Source organism: Spinacia oleracea, chromosome 2 (assembly GCF_020520425.1).
Source record: "Spinacia oleracea cultivar Varoflay chromosome 2, BTI_SOV_V1, whole genome shotgun sequence".
Taxonomy (NCBI): Eukaryota; Viridiplantae; Streptophyta; class Magnoliopsida; order Caryophyllales; family Amaranthaceae; genus Spinacia; species Spinacia oleracea.
The window spans coordinates 84895814-84917992 of NC_079488.1; the positions used below are offsets into that span (position 1 = coordinate 84895814).

Here is a 22179-nt window from a genome sequence, read left to right on the forward strand (position 1 = left end):
CCTCTTTCCCTCTCCTTGAACCCCACTCGTTCTCCCAATTTCCACCGCTTTCTCTCTCCTCAACAAAACCCTCGTTCCTCTCCCTCAGCCGCAACTTCCGCCTCACCTACGTTTCCTCCTCCTCTTCTGCAACCTCCGCCACTCAAAACCCACAGTTTGAACCACCATCAGAAAAAGAAGAAAACTCGTTTCGAAAAGCTCCTTTACTCATGAAAGAGAGAGAGTACAGTGAAGAGAGCAATTTGGGAACCTTTTAGATTTCTCAAGATTTTTTTTTTTTGGGATTTAAACCGCTCAATTTACTGAAACAAGTCGACTGTTTTAAAATTGGTAGCGCATAAATGAAAAGACGGTGTAAATTTGTATTGTTAACGTCTACTTTACCGTAGTTCATCACCAATTTATATTCCTACCCTTATTTGTCTGTTGAATTCCAGCACCGCCACTTGATTGACGAATCTCGTTACTGTGCGAAATTGTTCAGGAATTACTCGTCCCACAGCGTAACACGGCTAACACCCACTTCGCCGCATCATCTTTCTCTTTCCACCCTCTAGAAAAAAAGATCGCCTTCGAGTTATTGACAGAGTTGTCGACACCAACGCTGCCGGCTCCGCATACCTGGCGCGCGCTCTTTATCGCACTTTCTCTCTCCTCTTCACTCGATCTGCTACCATCTCCTCAATTTCAGCCCCAATTCAACTTCTTCCCTTTCTCTCTCCTAATCTTCCACTTCCCAATTCGACTCACCACTGAATTCTCTCTCTTCAATCCACGCAAGTTCCTCAATATCTGCTCCATTTCTATTGGTAATTGAATTCGAGTCCAATTTGATCGGACTTGATTTCAAGAATTTGATTTTTTTGAGCAAGAATCATCATCGTTAATGGTGAAATTGAGAATTATTGATTGAATTTGTGAAAAGAAAATCAATCAACCTGGAGAAGATTCAAGGGGGCTGTAATCAGAAGAACTGGGGGCGAATCAGTCTCGGCAAAGACCGGCAAATGCCGGTTTAGGGTTCTGGTTTCTACGCTCCAATGTCCCCAAAGCTCACACTTTAGAATACCTTCCACAAATGGACTTTGTAAGCCGACATTCCGCCACCTCATCAACTGCCACTGCCTCCGCTGATCATCACCGCCACCCAGAACCTTCCTCGTTGCCTACGTCTTCTGCCCCTCATGTTGCCGAGGAGCCGGAGTACTTGGCTCGGTATTTAGTGGTTAAGCATTCGTGGCGAGGGCGATACAAGAGGATTTTGTGCTTCTCAAATGTGGGCATTATAACACTTGATCCTTCGACGTTGTCGGTGACGAATTCATATGATGTTGGGAATGATTTCGAAGGGGCGTCCCCGATTTTGGGACGGGATGAGAACTCTGTTGAGTTTAATTTGAATGTTAGGACTGATGGGAAGGGCAAATTTAAGTCTATGAAGTTCTCTTCGAGGCATCGAGCGAGTATTTTGACGGAGCTACATAGGATTAAGGGGTTCAAGGTTGGTGCTGTGGCTGAGTATTCCGTGCTTCATCTTCGGAGGCGTAATTCGGAGTGGGTTCCTTATGTAAGTTTTGTTGTTTTAACCTCGTTTTTCTCAGTTTATTTTGGGTTTACATGGTTTCTTGTTGGATAGTGTGATTCCTAATCGATTATGGAATGCATTTAGTTGAAGTACTAGATGAAGTTATAATTTTCTGATTCATGTCTTCTTAGGTTACTGGATAGACTGTAGTTGTTCCCATTATGATGGAAAAGGAGAATTACAACATGCAAACTAGAAGATAATACCAACGAGGAAGATGTTGTAAGAATGGCATTCGAAGGCTTTACCTTATATAGACTAGGTACATAAAATAGCATGCCCTATAACTCATAGTCTCCCCAAAACAGTGAAGAAGGTAAAGACCAAAAGAAGAAAGAGGAATTTGACAACATACAATAAACATGTTTGGCTTTCAATGCGAATTTTAAAGACATGTGTTTCTTTCGATTATAGTTCTAGATGATCACTATGTAGATTTACACAGATAGCACCTAATCTAAAGAACTCTAAAAAGACTAAAAGTATTGCATGATTGATGTGGATCTGAGTGTGAATTTTCGGATCTTATGTGTTTTATGGATTAAACGTGACAAATTGATCAAAGTTTTCGGATAGATACCTCAAAAGTTGCTGTTTTAAGGGACGCACAAGTCGCGGTTGTGTGTTTGGTTTAACTTCCTAAACCTGGATAGCGTAAGCTCATCAAATTTTTATTGAACTCAACTGATTATTTCATTATCTTTGTGACATTTAAATAGGTTAGAAAAGACAAACCAATTTGGACTAGGAAAATTTCAATTCAAGCCCTAAACAAACTCCAATCAGATCTGACAATACAATCCTATTTCGAGTACAACTTGGAATCGTAAATTGACCCAACTATGCTTAACAAAATAAAAAAAGAATTCTAAATAAACTACGGGATGATAAGAAAATTCTAAAGTAATTAGAATCTGAAAATGCAAATAAAACATTCCTAAACGGAGTTCGGATCAAAAATCACGAAACACAAATCATAAACAAGTTAGGATTGAATTGCATGAAAACCAATTCTTGTCTCAACCACAAGCTAAAACCACAAAAGACGCATAAAAAACATGAAACAAAAACACTATCCAAGAAGAACCATGCTACTGCACGCGTCAATGATGTACTATATGATCTTCATTTTGTCAACCTTGTTAATTTCTTATGACAATAGTTTGCTTCATGTCCTTAGCAATGTTATGAAAGGCCTCATTTCGTTAATTTTCTGTATTGGCGGGTTACAAAAATTTAGTTTTGTAAGGATTCTTTTAAGAGTTGGTTTTAGCTCCCTGGTAGAAGTGGATTCTCTCATCCAACATTTGAGATATTCTTTATATTAGATGGGTGGAGGAGGGCATCTTTTATGTCGAATGCGTAGGGGAGTGTTTATATCTTGTAGGGGTTTGTACAATGCTTATCCAATTCTTGTCAAGTGTAGGGGAGGGTTTATCTCCTTTGGGTGTTTGTACAATGCTTATCCACTTCTTGCCAGTTGTCTAGAGTTCCCATGGTGTTGCATAAAGTTTCAGGAGACTTTCTTTTCCCCAGGATAGGTAGGGAAGGAATCAATGGATGTGTTGGTATGTAGTTTGTACGCTTCAGACAGAGCTAAAGGTTCTTGAGCTCTCTGATATTTAAGAACATCTTTCTTATTTCAGGGGTAGGGGTGGATTTAGCTTTTGCTTGCAAATTTAACTCGTTGCTGAAGAAATCTTTGAGATTTCCTTGACAATAATTTTTGGATGTACTCAACAATTGTGATAAACTGTAGATTCAAAGCCTCAGAGGTCATATAAGGTCCTTTCTTTCCAAATGTTTTTGTTCTGTGGATGGCTAATTGAGTGACAAAAAGTTGCGGATTCTTTTTGTTGTTTTTGCATTTAGAACTTGGACAATTGTGATCTCCGAAAGTGAAAAAGTTAAATCAAATTGCATTGGAATCATCAAATATATAGAATGTGTGACGGGTATCTTCCCCGATATTTTGTTGTTTTGGTGAAGTGAATTACTTTTGTCTCCTTTTAAGGCATTTGCAATATTGAAATATCTTCTGTTTTATAGATGTAAGAAGCATAGAGGATGGATGTCTGCTGTCTGTCAGTGTTATGAATTATGTTGATAATTTGGTTCTGCCTTTTTACTCTAGCCCACCCTTTTCTATATGGTGGGAAATCCTTGGTGTCCATGCTACAATAAAAAAAGTTGTTGTGGCTGGGACGAAATGACTTTACCTTATGGAGGTATTATAAAGTTTCTCTTTCAACTTTGGGGTAGATTTGTCTATGTGGCCTCTCTTTAGTCTTGCTTTTGCGAAGGATCCGACTTTTATGATGGTTACACCTTGCATAAATTCTCTTGGTCCATGTCAGAGGATTCCTGGTTTTCTTTGTTGTAGATGTTCTCTCCAAATTTATAATTTCTCCTTTGTCTAAACGTATAGAATCTGCATTGTAAGTTTCTTCTCAATTTTGGCGTACACTTGATTTCTTACATTTTCCTGTGCTGTATCGACTCTACTCAGAAACTAAGGATTACAGCAATTGGAGTTGAACTTGTTGACTTAAAGTCTGGGGACCTTCGTTGGTGCTTAGATTTCAGAGATATGAGTTCCCCTGCAATTATTCTTCTGTCTGATACCTATGGGAGAAAAGGTGGTGAGCATGGCGGTTTTGTGCTTTGCCCACTATATGGAAGAAAGTCGAAAGCTTTTCAAGCTGCTTCCGGGACGTCAACCAATGTGATAATATCAAACCTGGTATGCGTGATTTCTAGCTGCATTTTTCTATGATACCTTCTAGCTGTTATCATAATCTAGAATCTCTGATCAACTAGCAATTAAAAAATGTCCTTGATAGGATCAGAGACCTGGAAAATGTAAACTTTAAGATAGAATATTTCTTCAGCGCTTGCTTCATTAATCTTATCTGCTAATTAACTTTGTGCAGACAAAAGCTGCGAAAACAATGGTGGGAGTATCACTTTCTGTGGATAGTTCACAATCACTCTCTGCTATTGAGTTTATCAAGCAAAGGGGTAGCCGTTTTTTCTTGTTTAATTAGTACTTCCTCCGTTTTTTGTTTTTTATTTTTTATAATTGCACAATTTGCAATTTTACACTATTCACACTCTCTTTATCAATTTTTCGTGATTTATACCCAAGAAATTATATAGTTATGTGGAATCTTGTTAGATTCATCTCTGTATATATTTTCAGAATATAAATTTTTCATAATTTAAACTAATGTATAATTAGAGATATTAATGACTAAAGCTTTGCATTGGCAAGCGTGAAACATCAAATGGTGCACATATTAAAAAACAGAGGAAGTATGTTTCTGCTTCTTGATTTTACATCCAACCTCCTGCTCCCTTTCTTGACTCCGAGTCTCTTTGAAACTACAGCCAAGGAGGCAGTTGGAGCAGATGAAACCCCCTGTGGAGGTTGGTTGGTGACAAGACTCAGAACGGCTGCTCATGGAACCGTAAATCTTCCGAGTCTGAGTTTAGGGATTGGGCCAAGAGGAGGGCTTGGGGATCATGGTGATGCTGTATCACGTCAATTGATTCTTACAAAAGTTTCATTGGTTGAGAGGCGGCCAGAGAATTATGAGGTGTGCAATTTGGAACTAAACCAGTAGATTGTAGCCTTCAAGTTCTCATGCAGTTACTAAAGTACCTGTTGTTTTTCCATCTATTTCTTTCCGTGCTTCCTCCCTACTTTCTTTCTGTCATAAACTTTGGTATTTATCATAATGCATTGTCTCTTTAGTTTTATGCTTTTAATTTCATTAATTAAGTGATATGCTATTTATTTATCTCCTAGTTTCACACTTACTACACTAGGTGTACACTGTATTGTAGAAGACATCTTATTCTTGAAGGTATAGTTTAGCCAGCTGATGTTGAGGCTCTGATCAGAAATTGGAAAATTGTAATTTGCTTAAGCCTTGTGTACTTTTTGCTCCTCTGTTTTATGCTTGAAGTTGGGCATGCTTTTTCAACATAAAACTCCGACGAATAAGAATGCATTGCATAAAAAATATGGAAATATGTAAAATAATGTCGATTATGGTGATGACTATGATGATGATGATGATGATGATGATGATGATGATGATAGTGATAGTAATAGTAACAATAATTACAATACTAATAATAATAGTAATAGTAAGGAAATTTTGGTATTTACTACCTTAAAAACACACCACTTTTGTATTAACTACCTTATGAAATTTTAATTTTAAATTACTACCTTAAAGTTTCATTTTTTTAATTACTACCATTTTACAGTTTTCTCATTTTAAAATTAAGATATCTCTTTCGTTTCTTAATTGTTTAAAGTGATTCAAAGTTCATTATTTTCTTTTTTCTATAGGGATTTCATTGAGAACGACATTTCAAAACAATTCGTTTGATAATACATAAATATTTTAAAATTATACAAATAATATTTAATTCATTTTACCTTTTAAAAAAATGTTTAAAGAAAGATACCTATGGAATCCTTACACATAAATGGGAAGAATGAGTTTTGAATCACTTAAAACGATTAAGAAACGGAAGAGATATCTTAATTTTAAAATGAGAAATCTGTAAAGTGGTAGTGATTAAAAAAAATTCGAACTTTAAGGTAGTATTTTAAAATTAAATGTTCATAAGGAAATAAATACAAAAGTGGTGTATTTTTAAGGTAGTAAATGCCAAAAAATCCTAATAGTAATACTCCCTCCGTCCCTTAATACTCGACCTGTTTTTACTTTTTGCACTATTCACGTAATTCACTTTGACCCTATTTTATTTCTAGTATATAAAAATAAATGTTAGTATATAATATATTGTTGGCTTCATCTTAATATATATTTTCAAAATATTATATTTTTATAAGTTTTTATAATATGTAGTTAAAGAAATTGGTGGTCAAAGTTGTGCATCGGCAAGCGTGTCCGGTCAAAACAGGTCGAGTATTAAGGGACAGAGGGAGTAGCAATTTTGTTTAAAGTACTTCCATTGTATTATTTATTTTAATAAAAGTATATCTATATGTTTAATACCGGTTATTGGTTTCATGTCATTTTCTATTGAAGTGATACCTTGTGTTTTGAAGTGGAGGGATCATCATGTGAAACATATTTTGTATTTTTCCCTATGGATGTATCCCGTTGTATTACACCCTTTTCACTAAATAAACTGTCAAAACAATATGTGAGATGGACTTTATGTTTTCCGGTCCACTGTCCTCCTTGTTGTCAAGATCTTAGCGTGGCTGGGTTGAATGATAATCTAAGGGGCCATTTGGTTCCGCCTAAAAAAGAAAGTAATCAAGATAGAGAAAGGAAAGAAAGAAGTAGACGACCCCTACGTTACCTAATCCCCTACGTGAGGTAGGGGTAAGAATTTTCAATTTGTTGCTCTTTGTTTAATGTAGAATGAAACCCCCTAAGACCTCATTTTCACCCTTCTCCACTCCCAGAGTGTTCTGCCCCCAACTCACCAATTCCACCTTCCAACTCCAACCCTTGGACGGTTTTGACCAATGCCATATTGCCATGGCTATTTTTTCTTTCATCTATGTCCATGATTGTTTCTTGACTGCCATACCCACAAAAAATGTTGTTAAAATCGCAATTCTATTTTGAATCAAAATGGGCTCTCAAAACAGAATCGTAAAATCTTAAGATTCTACCAAATTTGCGGAAATAAGATACTATTCCAAATATGCAAGTGTTTGTTCATTTTTTACAATTAAGAAACACTAAAAACTCATATGTTCGCGATGGCGTATAAGTAGTGACTTTTTCCTATTTCTAGAAGCAATAAGCATATATTGCCACATGTAGTACTCCTAGAGACACATACAAGAAAGGCGATATTGCAACTAAGTTTAAGCTTTATTAATATAAAAAGGAATTAGTTCACTAAACTTTATCAGATATCTAACTAATCATTCTTTCCTCTCAATTGAACAAATATATTTTATTAAATTGATCTTCGGGACAATAATTCAAGTTACTACACTCTTTTTTTTCTTACTTAAACAGCTTTGATAGTAGAAAAATATAAATAAAAAGCGATAAATAACCTGGATATAGAGTATATGCTCATCAAGAGGAGTGAAAGTGTGAAACATGCGATTTCAAAAGCATAAAGAATAAATAGGCTTTTACCATTTGTTTTTATGGTTTTTTGTTGTTGTTTTAGGTTGGAAGGAGTAAGAGAATATATTTTTAATAAGCTTGCCCATTCTTTTTATAAATCTTCTAAATTCTAACTGCCTATGTAGCACTTCTGTAGAATTGGGTAGAATCGTACGATTCTACGATTGTATAAGATTCTACTTGTGATTCTATAGGATTGCGATTCTACTAACAATTTAAATCGTTTGCTTATATTTGAAACGTAAAATTGTAAGATTATACGTTTAAACCGCGATTATAACAACATTGCCCACAAACAGCTGACAGGCACTTTTACGTAACTGACTGTCGTCGCTCTGCTTCCATCCATGTTGCTATTGTGCTCTGCTATGCTTCCGTTCTCCCCTCATTCTCCTATACTCGCATGGACATTATTTCTAGATTTTTGGTGGTCATACAACCACCACTGTTTACGAAAAGTAAATTCTTTTCCACAAGATCTGTCCTCTCTTTCTCCAGGTTGTGGTTGGCTTATTGCCTAGCCTTATCCACAGTGGTAGCATTTTAGCTTACTCTTGTATCTCTCTTGGTGTTATAGAGGAATCAGCTGTGTAGATGATGGTTGATGTGAGACTGGATTCAATGATCTTTGGTTAAGTTTTTGGTGGGTATAGGACTATAGGGGCATTGGGTTGGGGATGGTGGTTTTGTGGCGGCGCTGGGTTAAAGAGGCGGAGATGACAAATTTAGAAAAAAACGGGCAAGGGAATGGAAAAGAACTCAACCAAACAATAAAAAAGGAACAAATGAGAATACTTTTATTTTCCTTTCTTGAAGTCGCCAAATAAACAGGTCCTTTAGGTTTTGTTTAGACATCTATTTCTCATAATTTGTATAAATGAAAATCTTCTAATATCTGGTGGGATTAATTTTGCTATTGGTTTCAATGTGGAAGCTTTTCACCTATGCAGGTTCATTTATAGAAAAATGAGTTTTTATGTTGATGTGTGCAGGCTGTCATTGTACGTCCATTATCTGTTGTCAGTGCTCTTGTTCGATTTGCTGAGGAGCCTCAGATGTTTGCAATTGAATTTAATGACGGTTGCCCTATTCAGGTGAGAGCGCAGTGGTTTTTTGTACGAATTTGTGATGAATTTATAATTTTTTTTTATGGTGAATGCATTTGCATAGTCACATTTTGTTCGTAACTCTTGGTCCCTTTTGTTGCTAGGTCTATTCAAGCACATCTCGTGATAGCTTGCTTGCTGCAGTTCGTGATCTGTTGCAGACTGAAGTAGGTAGATGTGTTCTTTCTTGTTTAACAGCTGTTGAGGATATTTAATTAAAAGTTAAATATTATTATATTGATATGTTCTTACGAAATTTTAACTACTTAGTTTTGTTGAATGATAAGTGTATCCCTTTTGTGGATTGGGGCAGGTTCAATGTGCGATACCTGTTCTTCCACGTTTAACAATGCCTGGTCATCGCATTGACCCGCCTTGTGGGAGAGTTCATCTGCTGATGTTGCAACATCCTGCTGCTGATATTGAAAGTGCATCAATGCATTTGAAACACCTTGCAGCTGCTGCAAAAGATGCTGTTGCTGAAGGCGGTTCCATTCCTGGTTCAAGAGCTAAATTATGGCGCAGAATTAGGGAATTCAATGCTTGTATTCCATATAGTGGAGTGCCTTCAAACATTGATGTACCAGAAGTAACGTTGATGGCCTTAATAACAATGTTGCCTGCCACACCAAATCTTCCTCCAGAGTCCCCACCCTTGCCCCCACCTTCTCCCAAAGCAGCTGCAACAATTACTGGATTTGTATCATGTCTACGTAGATTGTTGGCTTCCAGAAGTGCAGCTTCTCATGTCATTTCATTTCCTGCAGCTGTTGGAAGAATAATGGGTCTGCTTAGAAATGGTTCTGAAGGTGTAGCTGCTGAAGCTGCCACCCTTGTTGCATTGTTGATTGGTGGCAGTCTCGGTGACACTAGTGCATTGGCCGACACAAAGGGAGAGAGGCATGCGACTTTTATGCATACAAAGTCTGTGTTATTTGCCCATCACAGTTACGTAGTCATTCTTGTCAATAGATTGAAACCCATGTCAGTTTCACCATTGCTGTCTATGGCGGTAGTTGAGGTTCTAGAAGCTATGATATGTGAACCGCATGGAGAAACTACCCAGTATACAGTGTTTGTGGAACTACTACGGCAAGTTGCTGGGTTACGGCGTCGCCTTTTTGCCTTGTTTGCACATCCTGCCGAAAGTGTGAGAGAGACAGTTGCAGTCATCATGCGCACAATAGCTGAGGAAGATGCCATTGCTGCTGAGTCCATGCGTGATGCAGCTTTGCGAGATGGTGCTTTGTTGAGGCACTTGTTGCATGCTTTTTTTCTTCCTACAGGTGAGCGGCGAGAAGTTAGTCGACAGCTTGTAGCTCTGTGGGCTGATTCTTATCAACCTGCTCTTGATTTATTGTCGAGAGTCCTGCCGCCAGGGCTTGTCGCATATCTGCATACACGTTGTGAGGAGGTTGAAGATTCACATGATCTGAATGATCTATTAAGCACTTCAATCAGTAGGAGACAGAGACGGTTACTTCAACAAAGGAAGCGCCGAACTATGAAATCCTCAATAACCGAGGAACATCTTTTGCCGTCTGCAAATACCAATGAAATGGATGATTCTACAAAGCAGACAGATGCCTTTAGGGGCCCTGATCAGAGACTTTCATCTGAGATGCATGCAGGAGTGCAGTCTACCGTTCACCCAGGAGAAAACTGGAGTGCTGATATGACCCCTTCTGCTCCTCAGCACGATCATTTAGGTGTTGATGTGCCATCTGATGGTCAATTAGTCAGTAATGATCCTTTTGATACAGGTGCTTCAAATCCAGTTGATTCTGATGTGAATATGGGTGGGCTGCAGAACTCTGGTGTTCCCGCTCCTGCTCAGGTTGTTGTAGAGCATGCACCTGTAGGATCTGGGAGATTGTTGCTTAACTGGCCTGAGTTTTGGCGAGCATTCAGTCTTGATCATAATCGTGCAGATCTTATTTGGAATGAACGCACTCGGCAAGAGCTTAGGGAGACATTGCAGGCAGAGGTTCATCATTTGGATGTGGAGAAAGAGCGTACAGACGATATTGTTCCTGGAGGTTCAGCCACAGAAAATATGGTTGGGCCAAATAATGTGCCTCAATTATCATGGAACTACTCTGAGTTTTCTGTTAGGTATCCTAGCTTGTCTAAAGAAGTTTGTGTGGGTCAATACTATCTTCGTTTGCTTCTTGAGATTGGCAATAGTGGGAGAGCACAAGATTTTCCACTTCGTGATCCTGTTGCTTTCTTTAGAGCGCTATACCATAGATTTTTATGCGATGCTGATGTAGGGCTCACTGTGGATGGTGCTATACCGGATGAACTTGGTAAATCTGATGATTGGTGTGATATGGGAAGGCTAGATGGTTTTGGTGGTGGAGGCGGGTCTTCTGTAAGAGAGCTGTGTGCACGGGCTATGGCAATTGTCTATGAACAGCATTGCCTCACTATTGGACCTTTCGAAGGCACTGCTCATATAACTGTTCTCCTTGATAGGACTGATGATCGAACCTTGAGGCACCGTTTGCTTCTTTTACTGAAGGTACATCTGTATATATACGTTAAACTTTTCTGTTTTTTTTTTAATGTTGTAACTATGAACTCTTGCTCGAAATACATGTGTCGACTATCAAGATGCATGAGCTTATGGAACAGAAAGGATGTCGTGAATAGTTTGTCTCTCAAAGTTCTATTCTCTTTGTGGCATTATTCAATAGATTCAGAGGATGACCAAATGATGTAGCCTCCGTTAGATGTTCTGTCAGCCTTTTACAATATTCCTATTACCCAACTCTTGATTTATGCTTTTTCTAGTTTTCTATATGCCCTGAATATTCATAAAACTGTCTTGCTTATAATTCCTATACAGGATTTGCATATTGAGGGAAACATACGGGTCCATCAGTTATTCGTTGCTTCAAAGCCGTTTGTCATTTATTTATATGTTTATCTTCGTGGCAACTACGAGATAAATTGTTATGGGATAAGGCCTTCATTTTTCTTGCACAGCATTAGAAAAATAACGGGATGTGCTCATGTGCATATTTATTCATTTTTGAAGTTTTATGGCCTACCGTTCTCTAATATATTATTTGACAAACACGTTCAGTTCACATTATTTGTCCTCTATCTTAACAGCATGAAAATACTTCTAATGCATGAATCTTTTTCATATTGAACTTTTTCCTTGGCCTTTTGTCTATATGCCTATGAAAAATGTATCTCCAACAAATCTCCATCCAGCTGAAATATGCTCCCGGTGTCTGTTTAAGGTACACCGTTGGCATTTGCTTGTGGTTAGTGTCATGCCTAGGTTTTCTGTGTTTTGATCACACTACTATCACTATCAGTAGAATTCATCTTTGTTAATGTGTGGAAGACTTCTATGGTGTATCTAGTGTTTGGCTAATCTCCTTGGATAATGTTGAGTAAAATTCCCTAGGGCTTTTGATAAGTGAAAGAAGTTTCTGCACTTCCTATAAAGTTGTTTTGCTTGAGAGGAAAGAAACCCAAGATATTTATGGTGAATGGAACATCCCTTTATTGTACTCGAGAATTATTGGGTCAAGAGTCCATTTACTTTGTTTAATGGGATGTTATTCTTTATCACACCAATGTAGTATCATTTTTATGCTTTACATGCGTGATTAAGTTGATACATCTTTACTGCTTTATATTTTCTTTTGATTGGGTGATTCTTTATGGAAAGCTGATGATGTTGTGATATGTTTATGCGTTATTTTATTCAGGTGTTGATGAAAGCTTTGTCAAATATTGAGGCCTGTGTCCTGGTTGGAGGATGTGTATTAGCTGTAGATCTACTGACAGTTGTTCATGAATCTTCTGAAAGAACTACCATTCCTCTGCAATCTAACCTTATTGCTGCAACTGCTTTTATGGAGCCAATGAAGGAATGGGTGCTCATTGACAAGGATGGTGTTCAAGTTGGGCCAATGGAGAAGGATGCTATTAGAAGGTTGTGGTCAAAGAAAACAATTGACTGGACAACAAGATGTCAGGCAGCAGGCATGACAGATTGGAAAAAATTGCGTGATATTCGCGAACTTCGGTGGGCGCTGGCTGTTCGAGTTCCAGTTCTCACCCCTACACAGGTATTCTGAGTGTTTATGTGTTTGTGACCTCTTTTTGCTTCTTTTGTCATATCTTTGTGTTTGTTTTCTGATATATCCCCCCCTCCCCCACCTAAGGGTGCTAAATTGCTAATGGGGTTTGCCTTTTGTGTTTGAAATCTCCTTTCTTTGTAAAGGTAAATATATTTTTGTTGCTTCTCTTTTTTGAATCGTTTTTTGAGTCGTTTTTTTGTATTTTCCATATCCCACCCAGAAATTCTCCTAAAACTACGTGTAAGGGAAAGTGATGCATTTATTCAGAAATAGAGGGAGTAATGACTAAGGATTGAGGGCGAGGGAATGTAAGATAAATGCCCTTGATCAAGGACTGGAGAAACTGCAACAGAGACTGACAGGGATTTAAGTGTCTGCTTCTTATCAACTTATGTGGCAACTTGGGTAGATCTAGGTGCTATGTTTCTCAAACTTGGGTCATTTGTTGGACCTTTGGCCATTTTGTGAACATTTTGCATGTTTATGTCCAAAACAAAGCATCCATATCCATGTCTAAATGTTGACTATCAGACACATAGACTATCTAGACATCTTTTGATACAGCTTAACCATCATACTACCATGATAAATTTATGTCTTTGATGAAGGCATGTCCCTCGTCTCCTCGAGTGCCTTTAGGTTTCGCTGTTAAATGCAGTTACTGAGTGCCTCTATATGCCTTATTGCTTAAATTTTCTTTGAGATGCATCCTTTCGATGTAGGCAGAGAAGGGCTTCCTAGAAACTCTTACTGTTCAGGCTTTGATGTCAGGCAAATTTGTGCTTTCCTTTAGTTTTTACACAATTTCCTTCTCTTTTCCTTTAAAAATCAGGTTGGGGGGGGGGGGGGGGGGTTGGCAAGTGTTTTTCATATTTTCTTATCCTCCATTTTCTTTTTTAAAAAAGAGTGAGGTTAATGGTTCCCGTGGGACACCATTAAATGTGAAAGGACACAAGATTAAACATATTTTATTTCTTTTAGTTGGGTACTACTTTCCTTCTTGGAATCAGATTCTCACATTATCTCTGAGATTGGATAAGTAGGAAGATCAACTCATCTTAAGAAATTTCGTTATGTTTGTCAGGCCTCGTCCTTTCTTTAACTGCCTTCGTGCCGAGTTTAAGATTTTAGATGTTACTCCCTGCGTTCTTTTTTATTCTTTAAGTTTGGTATCATGCACGCGATTTAACAAATAATTAACGTGGATAAAGATTCTCCTTTTGTTTAACTTAAACAATGCAAATTACGTTTATTAATAATATTTTCACTTTTATCAAAAAATTGACATTGGAAAGATGAGAAAGATTTAATGTTCCAATGGGAAAGTGTGAGAAATTTAATGGTTAAAATGGCCCAATGAATTTGATTGGTTGAAATAATCATTTGACACGATTTTTGACAGAATATTAGAGACTTTTATGCTACAATATAAAATGAAAGATTCTAAGCGTAAAGATTAAAATGGGACACTAGAAACGGAAAGCATAAAGAATAAATTGGGACGGAGGGAGTAGTTTTTTAGTACTAGATGACAAAAACCAACAAAAACCAAAGAGGGAGAAGAAAAATTAGCGTCCAATGAGTCCTATCATGTAAGAAAAGATGTAACAATGGATCCTCTCGAGCATTAGCCTTCATAAAACCCTCAATTATCGCCTCTAGAAACAATCACCAATAAAACAACTAAATGCACAGCTTACCACAATATTCCGTGCCCTTTACAACTTTGCCCCTCCGAACCTCATATGTTGGACCAATAAGTGACCCAAAACAGTCATTAAGGAAATTCAGGTACCCGACTAAAAAACCTATGCTAGAGTCGCACTATAATAATAGTGGAATGAGTGGTGCCTCGTCTCTCTACTAGCAAAACACAAGACAAAGACATGAGGTTGAAAAGCCTTGTTTTCACAAGTTCTCCAAACTAGTATCCGTCAATAATTCTTTCACCTGCTTGGTGAACCTCAGCATTCCTAAAGGTAGAAAGAGAGGTTGAGAATCTGACAAGTAATTAAACCTGAACAGTCATACAGCCAAACTCTCCCATCCCGATGATTGGGAATCTGGCTAAAAGGCTTCATGGATGCTCAAACAAGTAAAAAGTTTTCTTCACTCTTATACTTAAGGATACATCGGAAAGTTGAAATTTTCAAGAACTGTCCCCACCATAGAATAAAAACTCGGCCGAGTTAACTCGGATTTTCACATTGGCGATACGATATTTGCCGATTTGTCACGCCGTTTTCTAAAACGGCGATATTTCGCCCGATCCGACCGATACGGACCAAAATCGCCCGAGACAAACAGAAAAACTCGCGAATTGACCGCATCCTTGAAAGTTAGGTTGAAAAAAGGAAAATAGAGTGAAGAAACAGAAGGAAAAACAAATTGTTAGTTAGGGTTTTGAAAACCCAGATCTGAAAATTGGGGCACCAAATCAGGGATATAGAGAACGGAAACTTGGGGCTTTTGCACACCTGAGAAATGCGATCCCCAATTATTAGTCGCCTGAGAAAGATAAGGCTTTTAGTCACCGGAATCTGCCATATTGGCCACCGGAACCACTAGTTCAAGAGACTTTCAGCGTCCCATTTTTTTGGGGATCAACGTTAGAGACTGAGGGGTAGGTGAGGCTTGAATATACAAACAGCTGTCTGCATGTACACTTTTACACTTTTTGTAGGGAATCTTTTCCAAAAATAATTATTTTATTTTAAATAAAATAGTAATGGTACTTATCTTTTCCATTAAAGTTACTGTATAGTTTTAACTCCTTTGTTTGTATCCTCTGCCATGAGATTTCTATCTCTTTTTATTTTTATTTTTATTTTCATTTTCCTCACTAAGATTTTTAATTACTTTATATTTCCCCACTAATCGATCCGCGACCACCGAGACTATTCCGTTACCGCATCGACGCACCGATCCCGCGACCGCGACCGATACCGCATTTTTACACCATGGTCCCCACCCCCTACCAAGGAAGAAGATATAGAATTAGATGAGCAGATGACATCTGAAGAAGTGTGGGAAAAGGATATTAAATTTTGGCATCATGTGACCTTATAGATGAAAACTATTCAACGTCAGGTACATGGTATAGTTGATTATGGAGAGAAAAGTGAAGATCCCTGTAAAATGAACTTCCATGGACTAGTGTAAGGAGAATAAGGTTATGTTCTTTTAACCTGAAACCCTGTTCTGAACTTAATTATTTTAAACATTTATGTTTTTGTCTAAGCTTATATGAACTTGTTAGCCATTAGAGCAGCTTATTTGTAGCTGTGAATTGAACTTGTTAGCCCTTATTTGAAATTATCTAGATCCTTTTATAGATCTTTAACTTTATTTTAGAACTCATTTGTCCTGGAACGTGTGTTGGTTTTGTAGTGCCAGTTTCATATCCCATTTGTTATATTCTTAACAGGTAGGGGAGGCTGCATTATCCATTTTGCATTGCATGGTTGCTGCCCGGTCAGATCTAGATGATGCTGGTGAGATAGTCACTCCAACGCCTAGAGTGAAGCGTATCTTATCAAGCCCACGCTGTCTTCCACATATTGCTCAGGTATTGCTGTGCTTAGTGCTTACTGACCACTGCATGCTTGTTTTGATTCTCTTTTCTGTCGCTTTTGGTATCTGTTTGATACTTGTTTGACTCCCTGTGGATGAAGTTATTATGCTTCCGGTGTAACTGTTTTTCAATGTGAATGGGCTAGGCACTTTATCATATTATCGACATCGCATGGTATGGGATCTATGAAATCTGAATGCAAACTTCATATTCTGAATCATATGAATTTTGGATAAATAATAGTATAATAGATCATATTATAATATCTTTCTAGTTAAGTCCTGCAGATATTTTGACTTCACTGACTAACTATTCGGTAAATGTGTTTCACTGTTTTGGTGAAATAGGCTATGCTTTCAGGAGAACCAAGTATTGTGGAGGCTGCTGCTGCATTGCTGAAGGCTATTATTACAAGAAATCCCAAAGCCATGATACGGTTATATAGCACTGGTGCATTTTATTTTGCCCTTTCATACCCTGGGTCTAATCTTCATTCCATTGCGCAACTTTTCCACGTGACACATGTATATCAAGCATTTCATGGTGGAGAAGAGGCAGCCGTTTCTTCTTCATTGCCATTGGCAAAACGTAGCGTTTTGGGTGGTCTCCTCCCAGAATCTTTGCTGTATGTATTAGAGCGCTCTGGACCAACTGCATTTGCTGCAGCTATGGTCTCTGATTCTGATACTCCTGAGATTGTTTGGACCCACAAAATGAGGGCTGAGAATCTCATCCGACAGGTAATTACATAGTATTTTTATTGCATTGGTTCTTTTTTCATTCATGGATAAACATGTATATGTTCTCCTGGAGTTGATCAGTGATCATCTCATTTCATTATGTGCTTCGTTATCAGCATTTTATCATTATGTTCTGAGTGAGTTGCAATATTTTCTTTTTTTATCTACCTGAAGGTTTGAGTGTTCTAACAGGTTTTGCAGCATCTTGGTGACTTTCCTCAGAAGTTGTCCCAGCATTGTCATGCACTCTATGATTACGCTCCTATGCCACCAGTTACTTATCCAGAACTAAGGGATGAAATGTGGTGTCACCGTTATTATCTCAGGAACTTGTGTGATGAAATCCGGTTTCCAAAATGGCCTATTGTTGAACATGTAGAGTTTCTACAATCATTATTGGCAATGTGGCGTGAAGAGTTGACACGAAAGCCTATGGATCTATCTGAGGAAGAAGCTTGCAAGATATTGGAGATAACTTTTGAGGACTTATCAGCTGAAAATTCCCCTAAAAGTTACCTTTCTGAAATGTCCGAGGAAAATGGTAGCTTGTCCAAGAAAATTGAGAATATTGATGAAGAAAAACTGAAACGACAGTATAGAAAACTGGCAATCAAATATCATCCCGACAAAAATCCTGAAGGGAGGGAAAAGTTTCTCGCTGTCCAGAAAGCTTATGAGCGTCTGCAGGTATTTCTTGAATTTAATGTTCTTTGATCTACTTGTCTTTGTTAACTTAACTTAACATGTATGATGAATATTATGAATTCTCATCCCACAATGTTTTTTATTTCAAGTTTTTTTTTCCTGCATGTAAGGTTTAGCAAGATTACTTAAGGTAGATTATATGTGGGTATCGGATATGGTAGGGTTTTTATTTTTTAATATAAAAATGGAGAAGATGGTGATAATAGTGTAATTGATTATTGCACCTTGTCCTCTTTTGTGTATTCTCTGTTGATTGTTCATCTACAAAAATGTGTGTTACTAAATAAATGTGGAATTGTAATATTGAAATTGGGTGTAAGAGAAGATAAGTAAGAGTGAGTAGAGATAGAAAAGTGGGAAGCTGAAAAGCCTGAAATACAAAATCCATTCAAGGGAATTGTGAAAACATTTTGAGACTACCTTTTGGGTTTAATCTGATGCTTGAGTTATCGTTTCCTTGGGCTTGTAACTACAGTATGATTTGATTCATAGATTTTCTATAGAGTTTTTTAATCTACACATTGGCGTTTTTGGAGAGTGAAATATTGTCGCTAACTGAAATTATGTAAAATATTTTATAATGCAAGTTGTTTTACCTGTTAATTTTGGTTTGTGAAGATGATGGAAGTTTGGAATTCTTAATAGATATGAAAGCTAGCATTATGTACTGGGGGAAGGCTAAATTAACACTCAATCGTTGTTTTCTTTAATTTCTAAATCTTTCAAATACATCCATGATTACAGACTAATGAAGCTCTTCACTAGCTTATTGGAGCTCGAGTTCCTGCTTGTAATTTTTGTGACCAAACTTTGTCCAGTCTCTAGCTTATTGAAGTGGAAGGTTAATTCACAAAATTTTAAGCTATCACCTGAATATAAGCTGACTTATACACAGTTTCTGGATAATATTAGAACTCTTAGAAGCATTATGCAATACTTTATTTTTTGTCACGAGGACATAGAAAAAAAACGCGGATGCGGTCGCGTTGTCGCAGAAACTGCTTGTAACGGAAGAATAGAACGGATCGCGGCTGACGCTGTGTGAATTTATTGGAAAAAATCACATTAGCATGTCTAAGCCTTATTATTACATTTTAAGTCTAAAAAGTATTATATCAACACAATATAACCAAATCTATCATAATATGAGTGAGTATTATATTTTGTGATCAAATAAGCATTCGAAATATCATGTTTCATAAACTACATAACTAATTACAAAAATATTGTTGGTCAATTTGTGCAAACAACGGTGTAAAGGGGAAAAATCGTCTAACGCGGCGAGTCACCGTTAAGTAACGGACGGCGTAGGGAGAAAGACGTGATTTTTGTCGAACCGTAACGTAACGGGATTTCGCGGAACGACAAATCCATAACAGGGTACAGAACGACCGTTACGTAACGGAACGGCCGAGTTTTAATTCCATGCATGAGAATGTTTAAATCTTTGTCAAACACATATCATTGGTAGCACTCTACTTTTTATTCCTTTATTCTCCGAGTTCTTTTTCAGAAGAAACCTACGAAGTAGAAGAGGAGGCTCCCTATGAGTATAAAATTACTCCCTCCTTCCCAGAATACTCGCCCTGGTTTGACCAGCAGAGAGTTTAAGGGCAATTGAATTGACTTATTATTTAATTAGGTGGTAGTTGATAGTGGGGTATTTTTTTGTACTATAGTTAGCGGAAAATGTTCAACTTTTTGAGGGGGAGAAAGGGTGGGTGGTAGGGGTGTATGGGACCACAAAATAAATTGCGAGGGGAGGTGGAGGTTGAATTTTTTAATGCTTTTTAAGGAAGTTGGAATATAGGTGGGTCCATGGTTAAGTGAGAAATGATATAATATTAGGGCTTGTTTGGTTGACATGGGAATTAAATTCCCATAGGAAGTTGTAATTCAAAGGAAATTAATTCCCTTGTTAAATTCATGGGAATTTCTTAAAGTTGTTTGGTTGATAACATGGGAATTAGAAATTCCCATGAACTTTGATTAACCAAGAGGGGACTAGGTAATTTACTTCTCATGTTTTGTAGGAACTCAAACTTCCCATGAATTTCAACTTTCTCAATTTTTACTTTTTTTAATGTCAACCAAACAACTAGCCAATTTATGAATTTCCACTTCCCCCGTTTTTAGATGTCAACCAAACAACCCTTAGTAAAAGTATGCCATTTATAGAAACGGGGCGAGTATTAAGGGACGGCTTTATAAGGAAAGTGGGCGAGTATTAAGGGACGGCTTTATAAGGAAAGCGGGGCGAGTATTAACTGGGAACGTTTTCATGGCTAGGTTTATTGGTACGAGGTGCTGCTGCCCAATACTGTTTCGAAATGAAAATTTTCACAACTGAGGAAATCTGACCATCTTAAATTGCAACACCCTAATTCAGTTGAATTTCAAGTACCCTGATCTACTTTCCACTTTCTTAGATCATAGCTAGATATTGAATTTATGTGCTAGTCACATTGACGGTTTAGAACAAGAGTTAAGATTAAAGAATCTAAATGCAGGCCATGTTTTAAACTAAGCTTTTTTTTTCTTTTTTCTTTTTAAAAGACTTGTATCACCTATCGATAATATTTTGTGCTCAAACATAGTAATTGCCTCTTTGCTTGTGAAATGTGAAATGTGAAATGTCCATATCTTTTTATTATTATTATTATTATTATTATAATGCTTTTAAAGCTGCCTTGAACAACCTTTCTGATGAACAATGTGTAGAATATAAAGGCTTCCGCTGTGTTTTGATCATATTACATGATGTGATTCTCGTAGGCTTCTATGCAAGGTTTGCAAGGTCCACAGCTATGGAGGGTTTTGCTTTTACTGAAGGGACAGTGTATCTTATACAGGCGATATGGAAATGTGCTAGAGCCGTTTAAGTATGCTGGCTATCCAATGTTGCTGAATGCTATCACTGTGGACAAGGATGATAATAATTTTCTATCGTCTGATAGAGCATCACTTCTCGTTGCAGCCTCTGAGCTTACTTTCCTCACGTAAACCAGTTTTAATTATGTTTCAATTTTGTGTATTTCATGTACTATAGTTGATTCATGCCTGTAATAAGTTTTTTGCTTTCTTCTGTGTAGATGCGCATCGTCCTCTTTGAATGGAGAAGAGCTTGTGAGGGACGGTGGGATACAGCTTCTTGCGAATCTTCTTTCTCGTTGTATGTGTGTTGTGCAGCCAACTACTGCAGCAAGTGAACCCTCTGCGATTACTGTCACTAATGTCATGCAAACATTTGCTGTTTTGAGCCGATATGGGACTGCTAGGGTTGAGATGCTTCAATTAGCTGGTCTAATTGAGGATATTGTACATTGCACTGAACTTGAGCTGACACCTGGAGCGGTTGATGCTGCTCTTCAGACAGTTGCTCATCTTTCCGTGTCTTCTGAGCTGCAAGATGCATTAATAAAGGCTGGGGTGCTATGGTATGTGGTTGAAGTGGCATATATGCTTTAGTTAATTAACAGTAATGATTCTGGCTCATGAGAAAAGATATAATTGCGTAAGGGTACGGGGAGATGAAGGGTGTGGGTGGGTGAACAGAAGGGAAGGTGAGTGGGTGATTAGTTGGTTGTATTGGGACCTACCGTCAGTGGCAAGAGAGAGCCTTTGTTGGTAAGAATCTTTAGATAAGAGGGAGTTAAGTAATGTCAGCTCGAAGAACCGAAAAGGAAAACAGGTTTTTAGTTTGGATAAGTGGCTATTTGTTATTGGATGATTAATGATAAAACCAGAATTACAGATCTGTTGCTTTTAGTACTTTCTCGTCGTGAAAGGATTTGCAACTTCAGTACGATGACTAATTAGTTAAATGTGGTACTTTTCAGGTATCTTTTACCATTGTTGCTTCAATATGACTCTACCGCAGAGGAGAATGATGCGACAGAGTCACATGGCGTTGGTGCCAGTTTTCAAATTGCTAAAAATTTGCATGCTGCTCGAGCATCTGAGGCCCTGTCGAGGCTAAGTGGTCTATGTACAGATGAGGTTCCAGCACCATATAATGAAGCGGTAGTTGTTGCGCTTCAGGCTCTGCTAACCCCTAAGCTGGCTAGTATGTTGAAGGAACAAACTCCAAAGGAACTATTATCAAAAGTAAACTCCAATTTGGAGTCCCCAGAGGTAATGCTGATTTATTTATCTCTCATAACTAAATTAGTACCGCCACTCTTTTTTCATTAACAGGCTTAGCAAGGTGTGATGTAACA

General features: G+C 37.7%; 1 protein-coding gene across 3 annotated transcripts in view; it reads left to right on the forward strand.

The window, feature by feature from the left end:
- The first annotated feature begins 505 nt into the window (after window positions 1-505).
- The window catches only part of LOC110790111 (dnaJ homolog subfamily C GRV2), a 35789-nt gene continuing 14115 nt past the window's right edge, over window positions 506-22179 (forward strand). The window contains exons 1-14 of one of the 3 annotated variants that reach the window (XM_056837170.1): window positions 506-1567; window positions 4095-4328; window positions 4519-4606; window positions 4976-5184; window positions 8721-8822; window positions 8939-9001; window positions 9148-11358; window positions 12566-12928; window positions 16368-16508; window positions 16862-17254; window positions 17447-17941; window positions 20735-20958; window positions 21052-21396; window positions 21799-22093. In XM_056837170.1, the coding sequence (XP_056693148.1) occupies window positions 1079-1567; window positions 4095-4328; window positions 4519-4606; window positions 4976-5184; window positions 8721-8822; window positions 8939-9001; window positions 9148-11358; window positions 12566-12928; window positions 16368-16508; window positions 16862-17254; window positions 17447-17941; window positions 20735-20958; window positions 21052-21396; window positions 21799-22093 (5652 nt within the window). In that variant the 5' untranslated portion in view covers window positions 506-1078. Of the gene's footprint in view, window positions 1568-4094; window positions 4329-4518; window positions 4607-4975; window positions 5185-8720; window positions 8823-8938; window positions 9006-9147; window positions 11359-12565; window positions 12929-16367; window positions 16509-16861; window positions 17255-17446; window positions 17942-20734; window positions 20959-21051; window positions 21397-21798; window positions 22094-22179 lie in introns of those variants that run through there. The other 2 variants (XM_021994868.2, XM_021994869.2) reach the window with 2 other exon arrangements.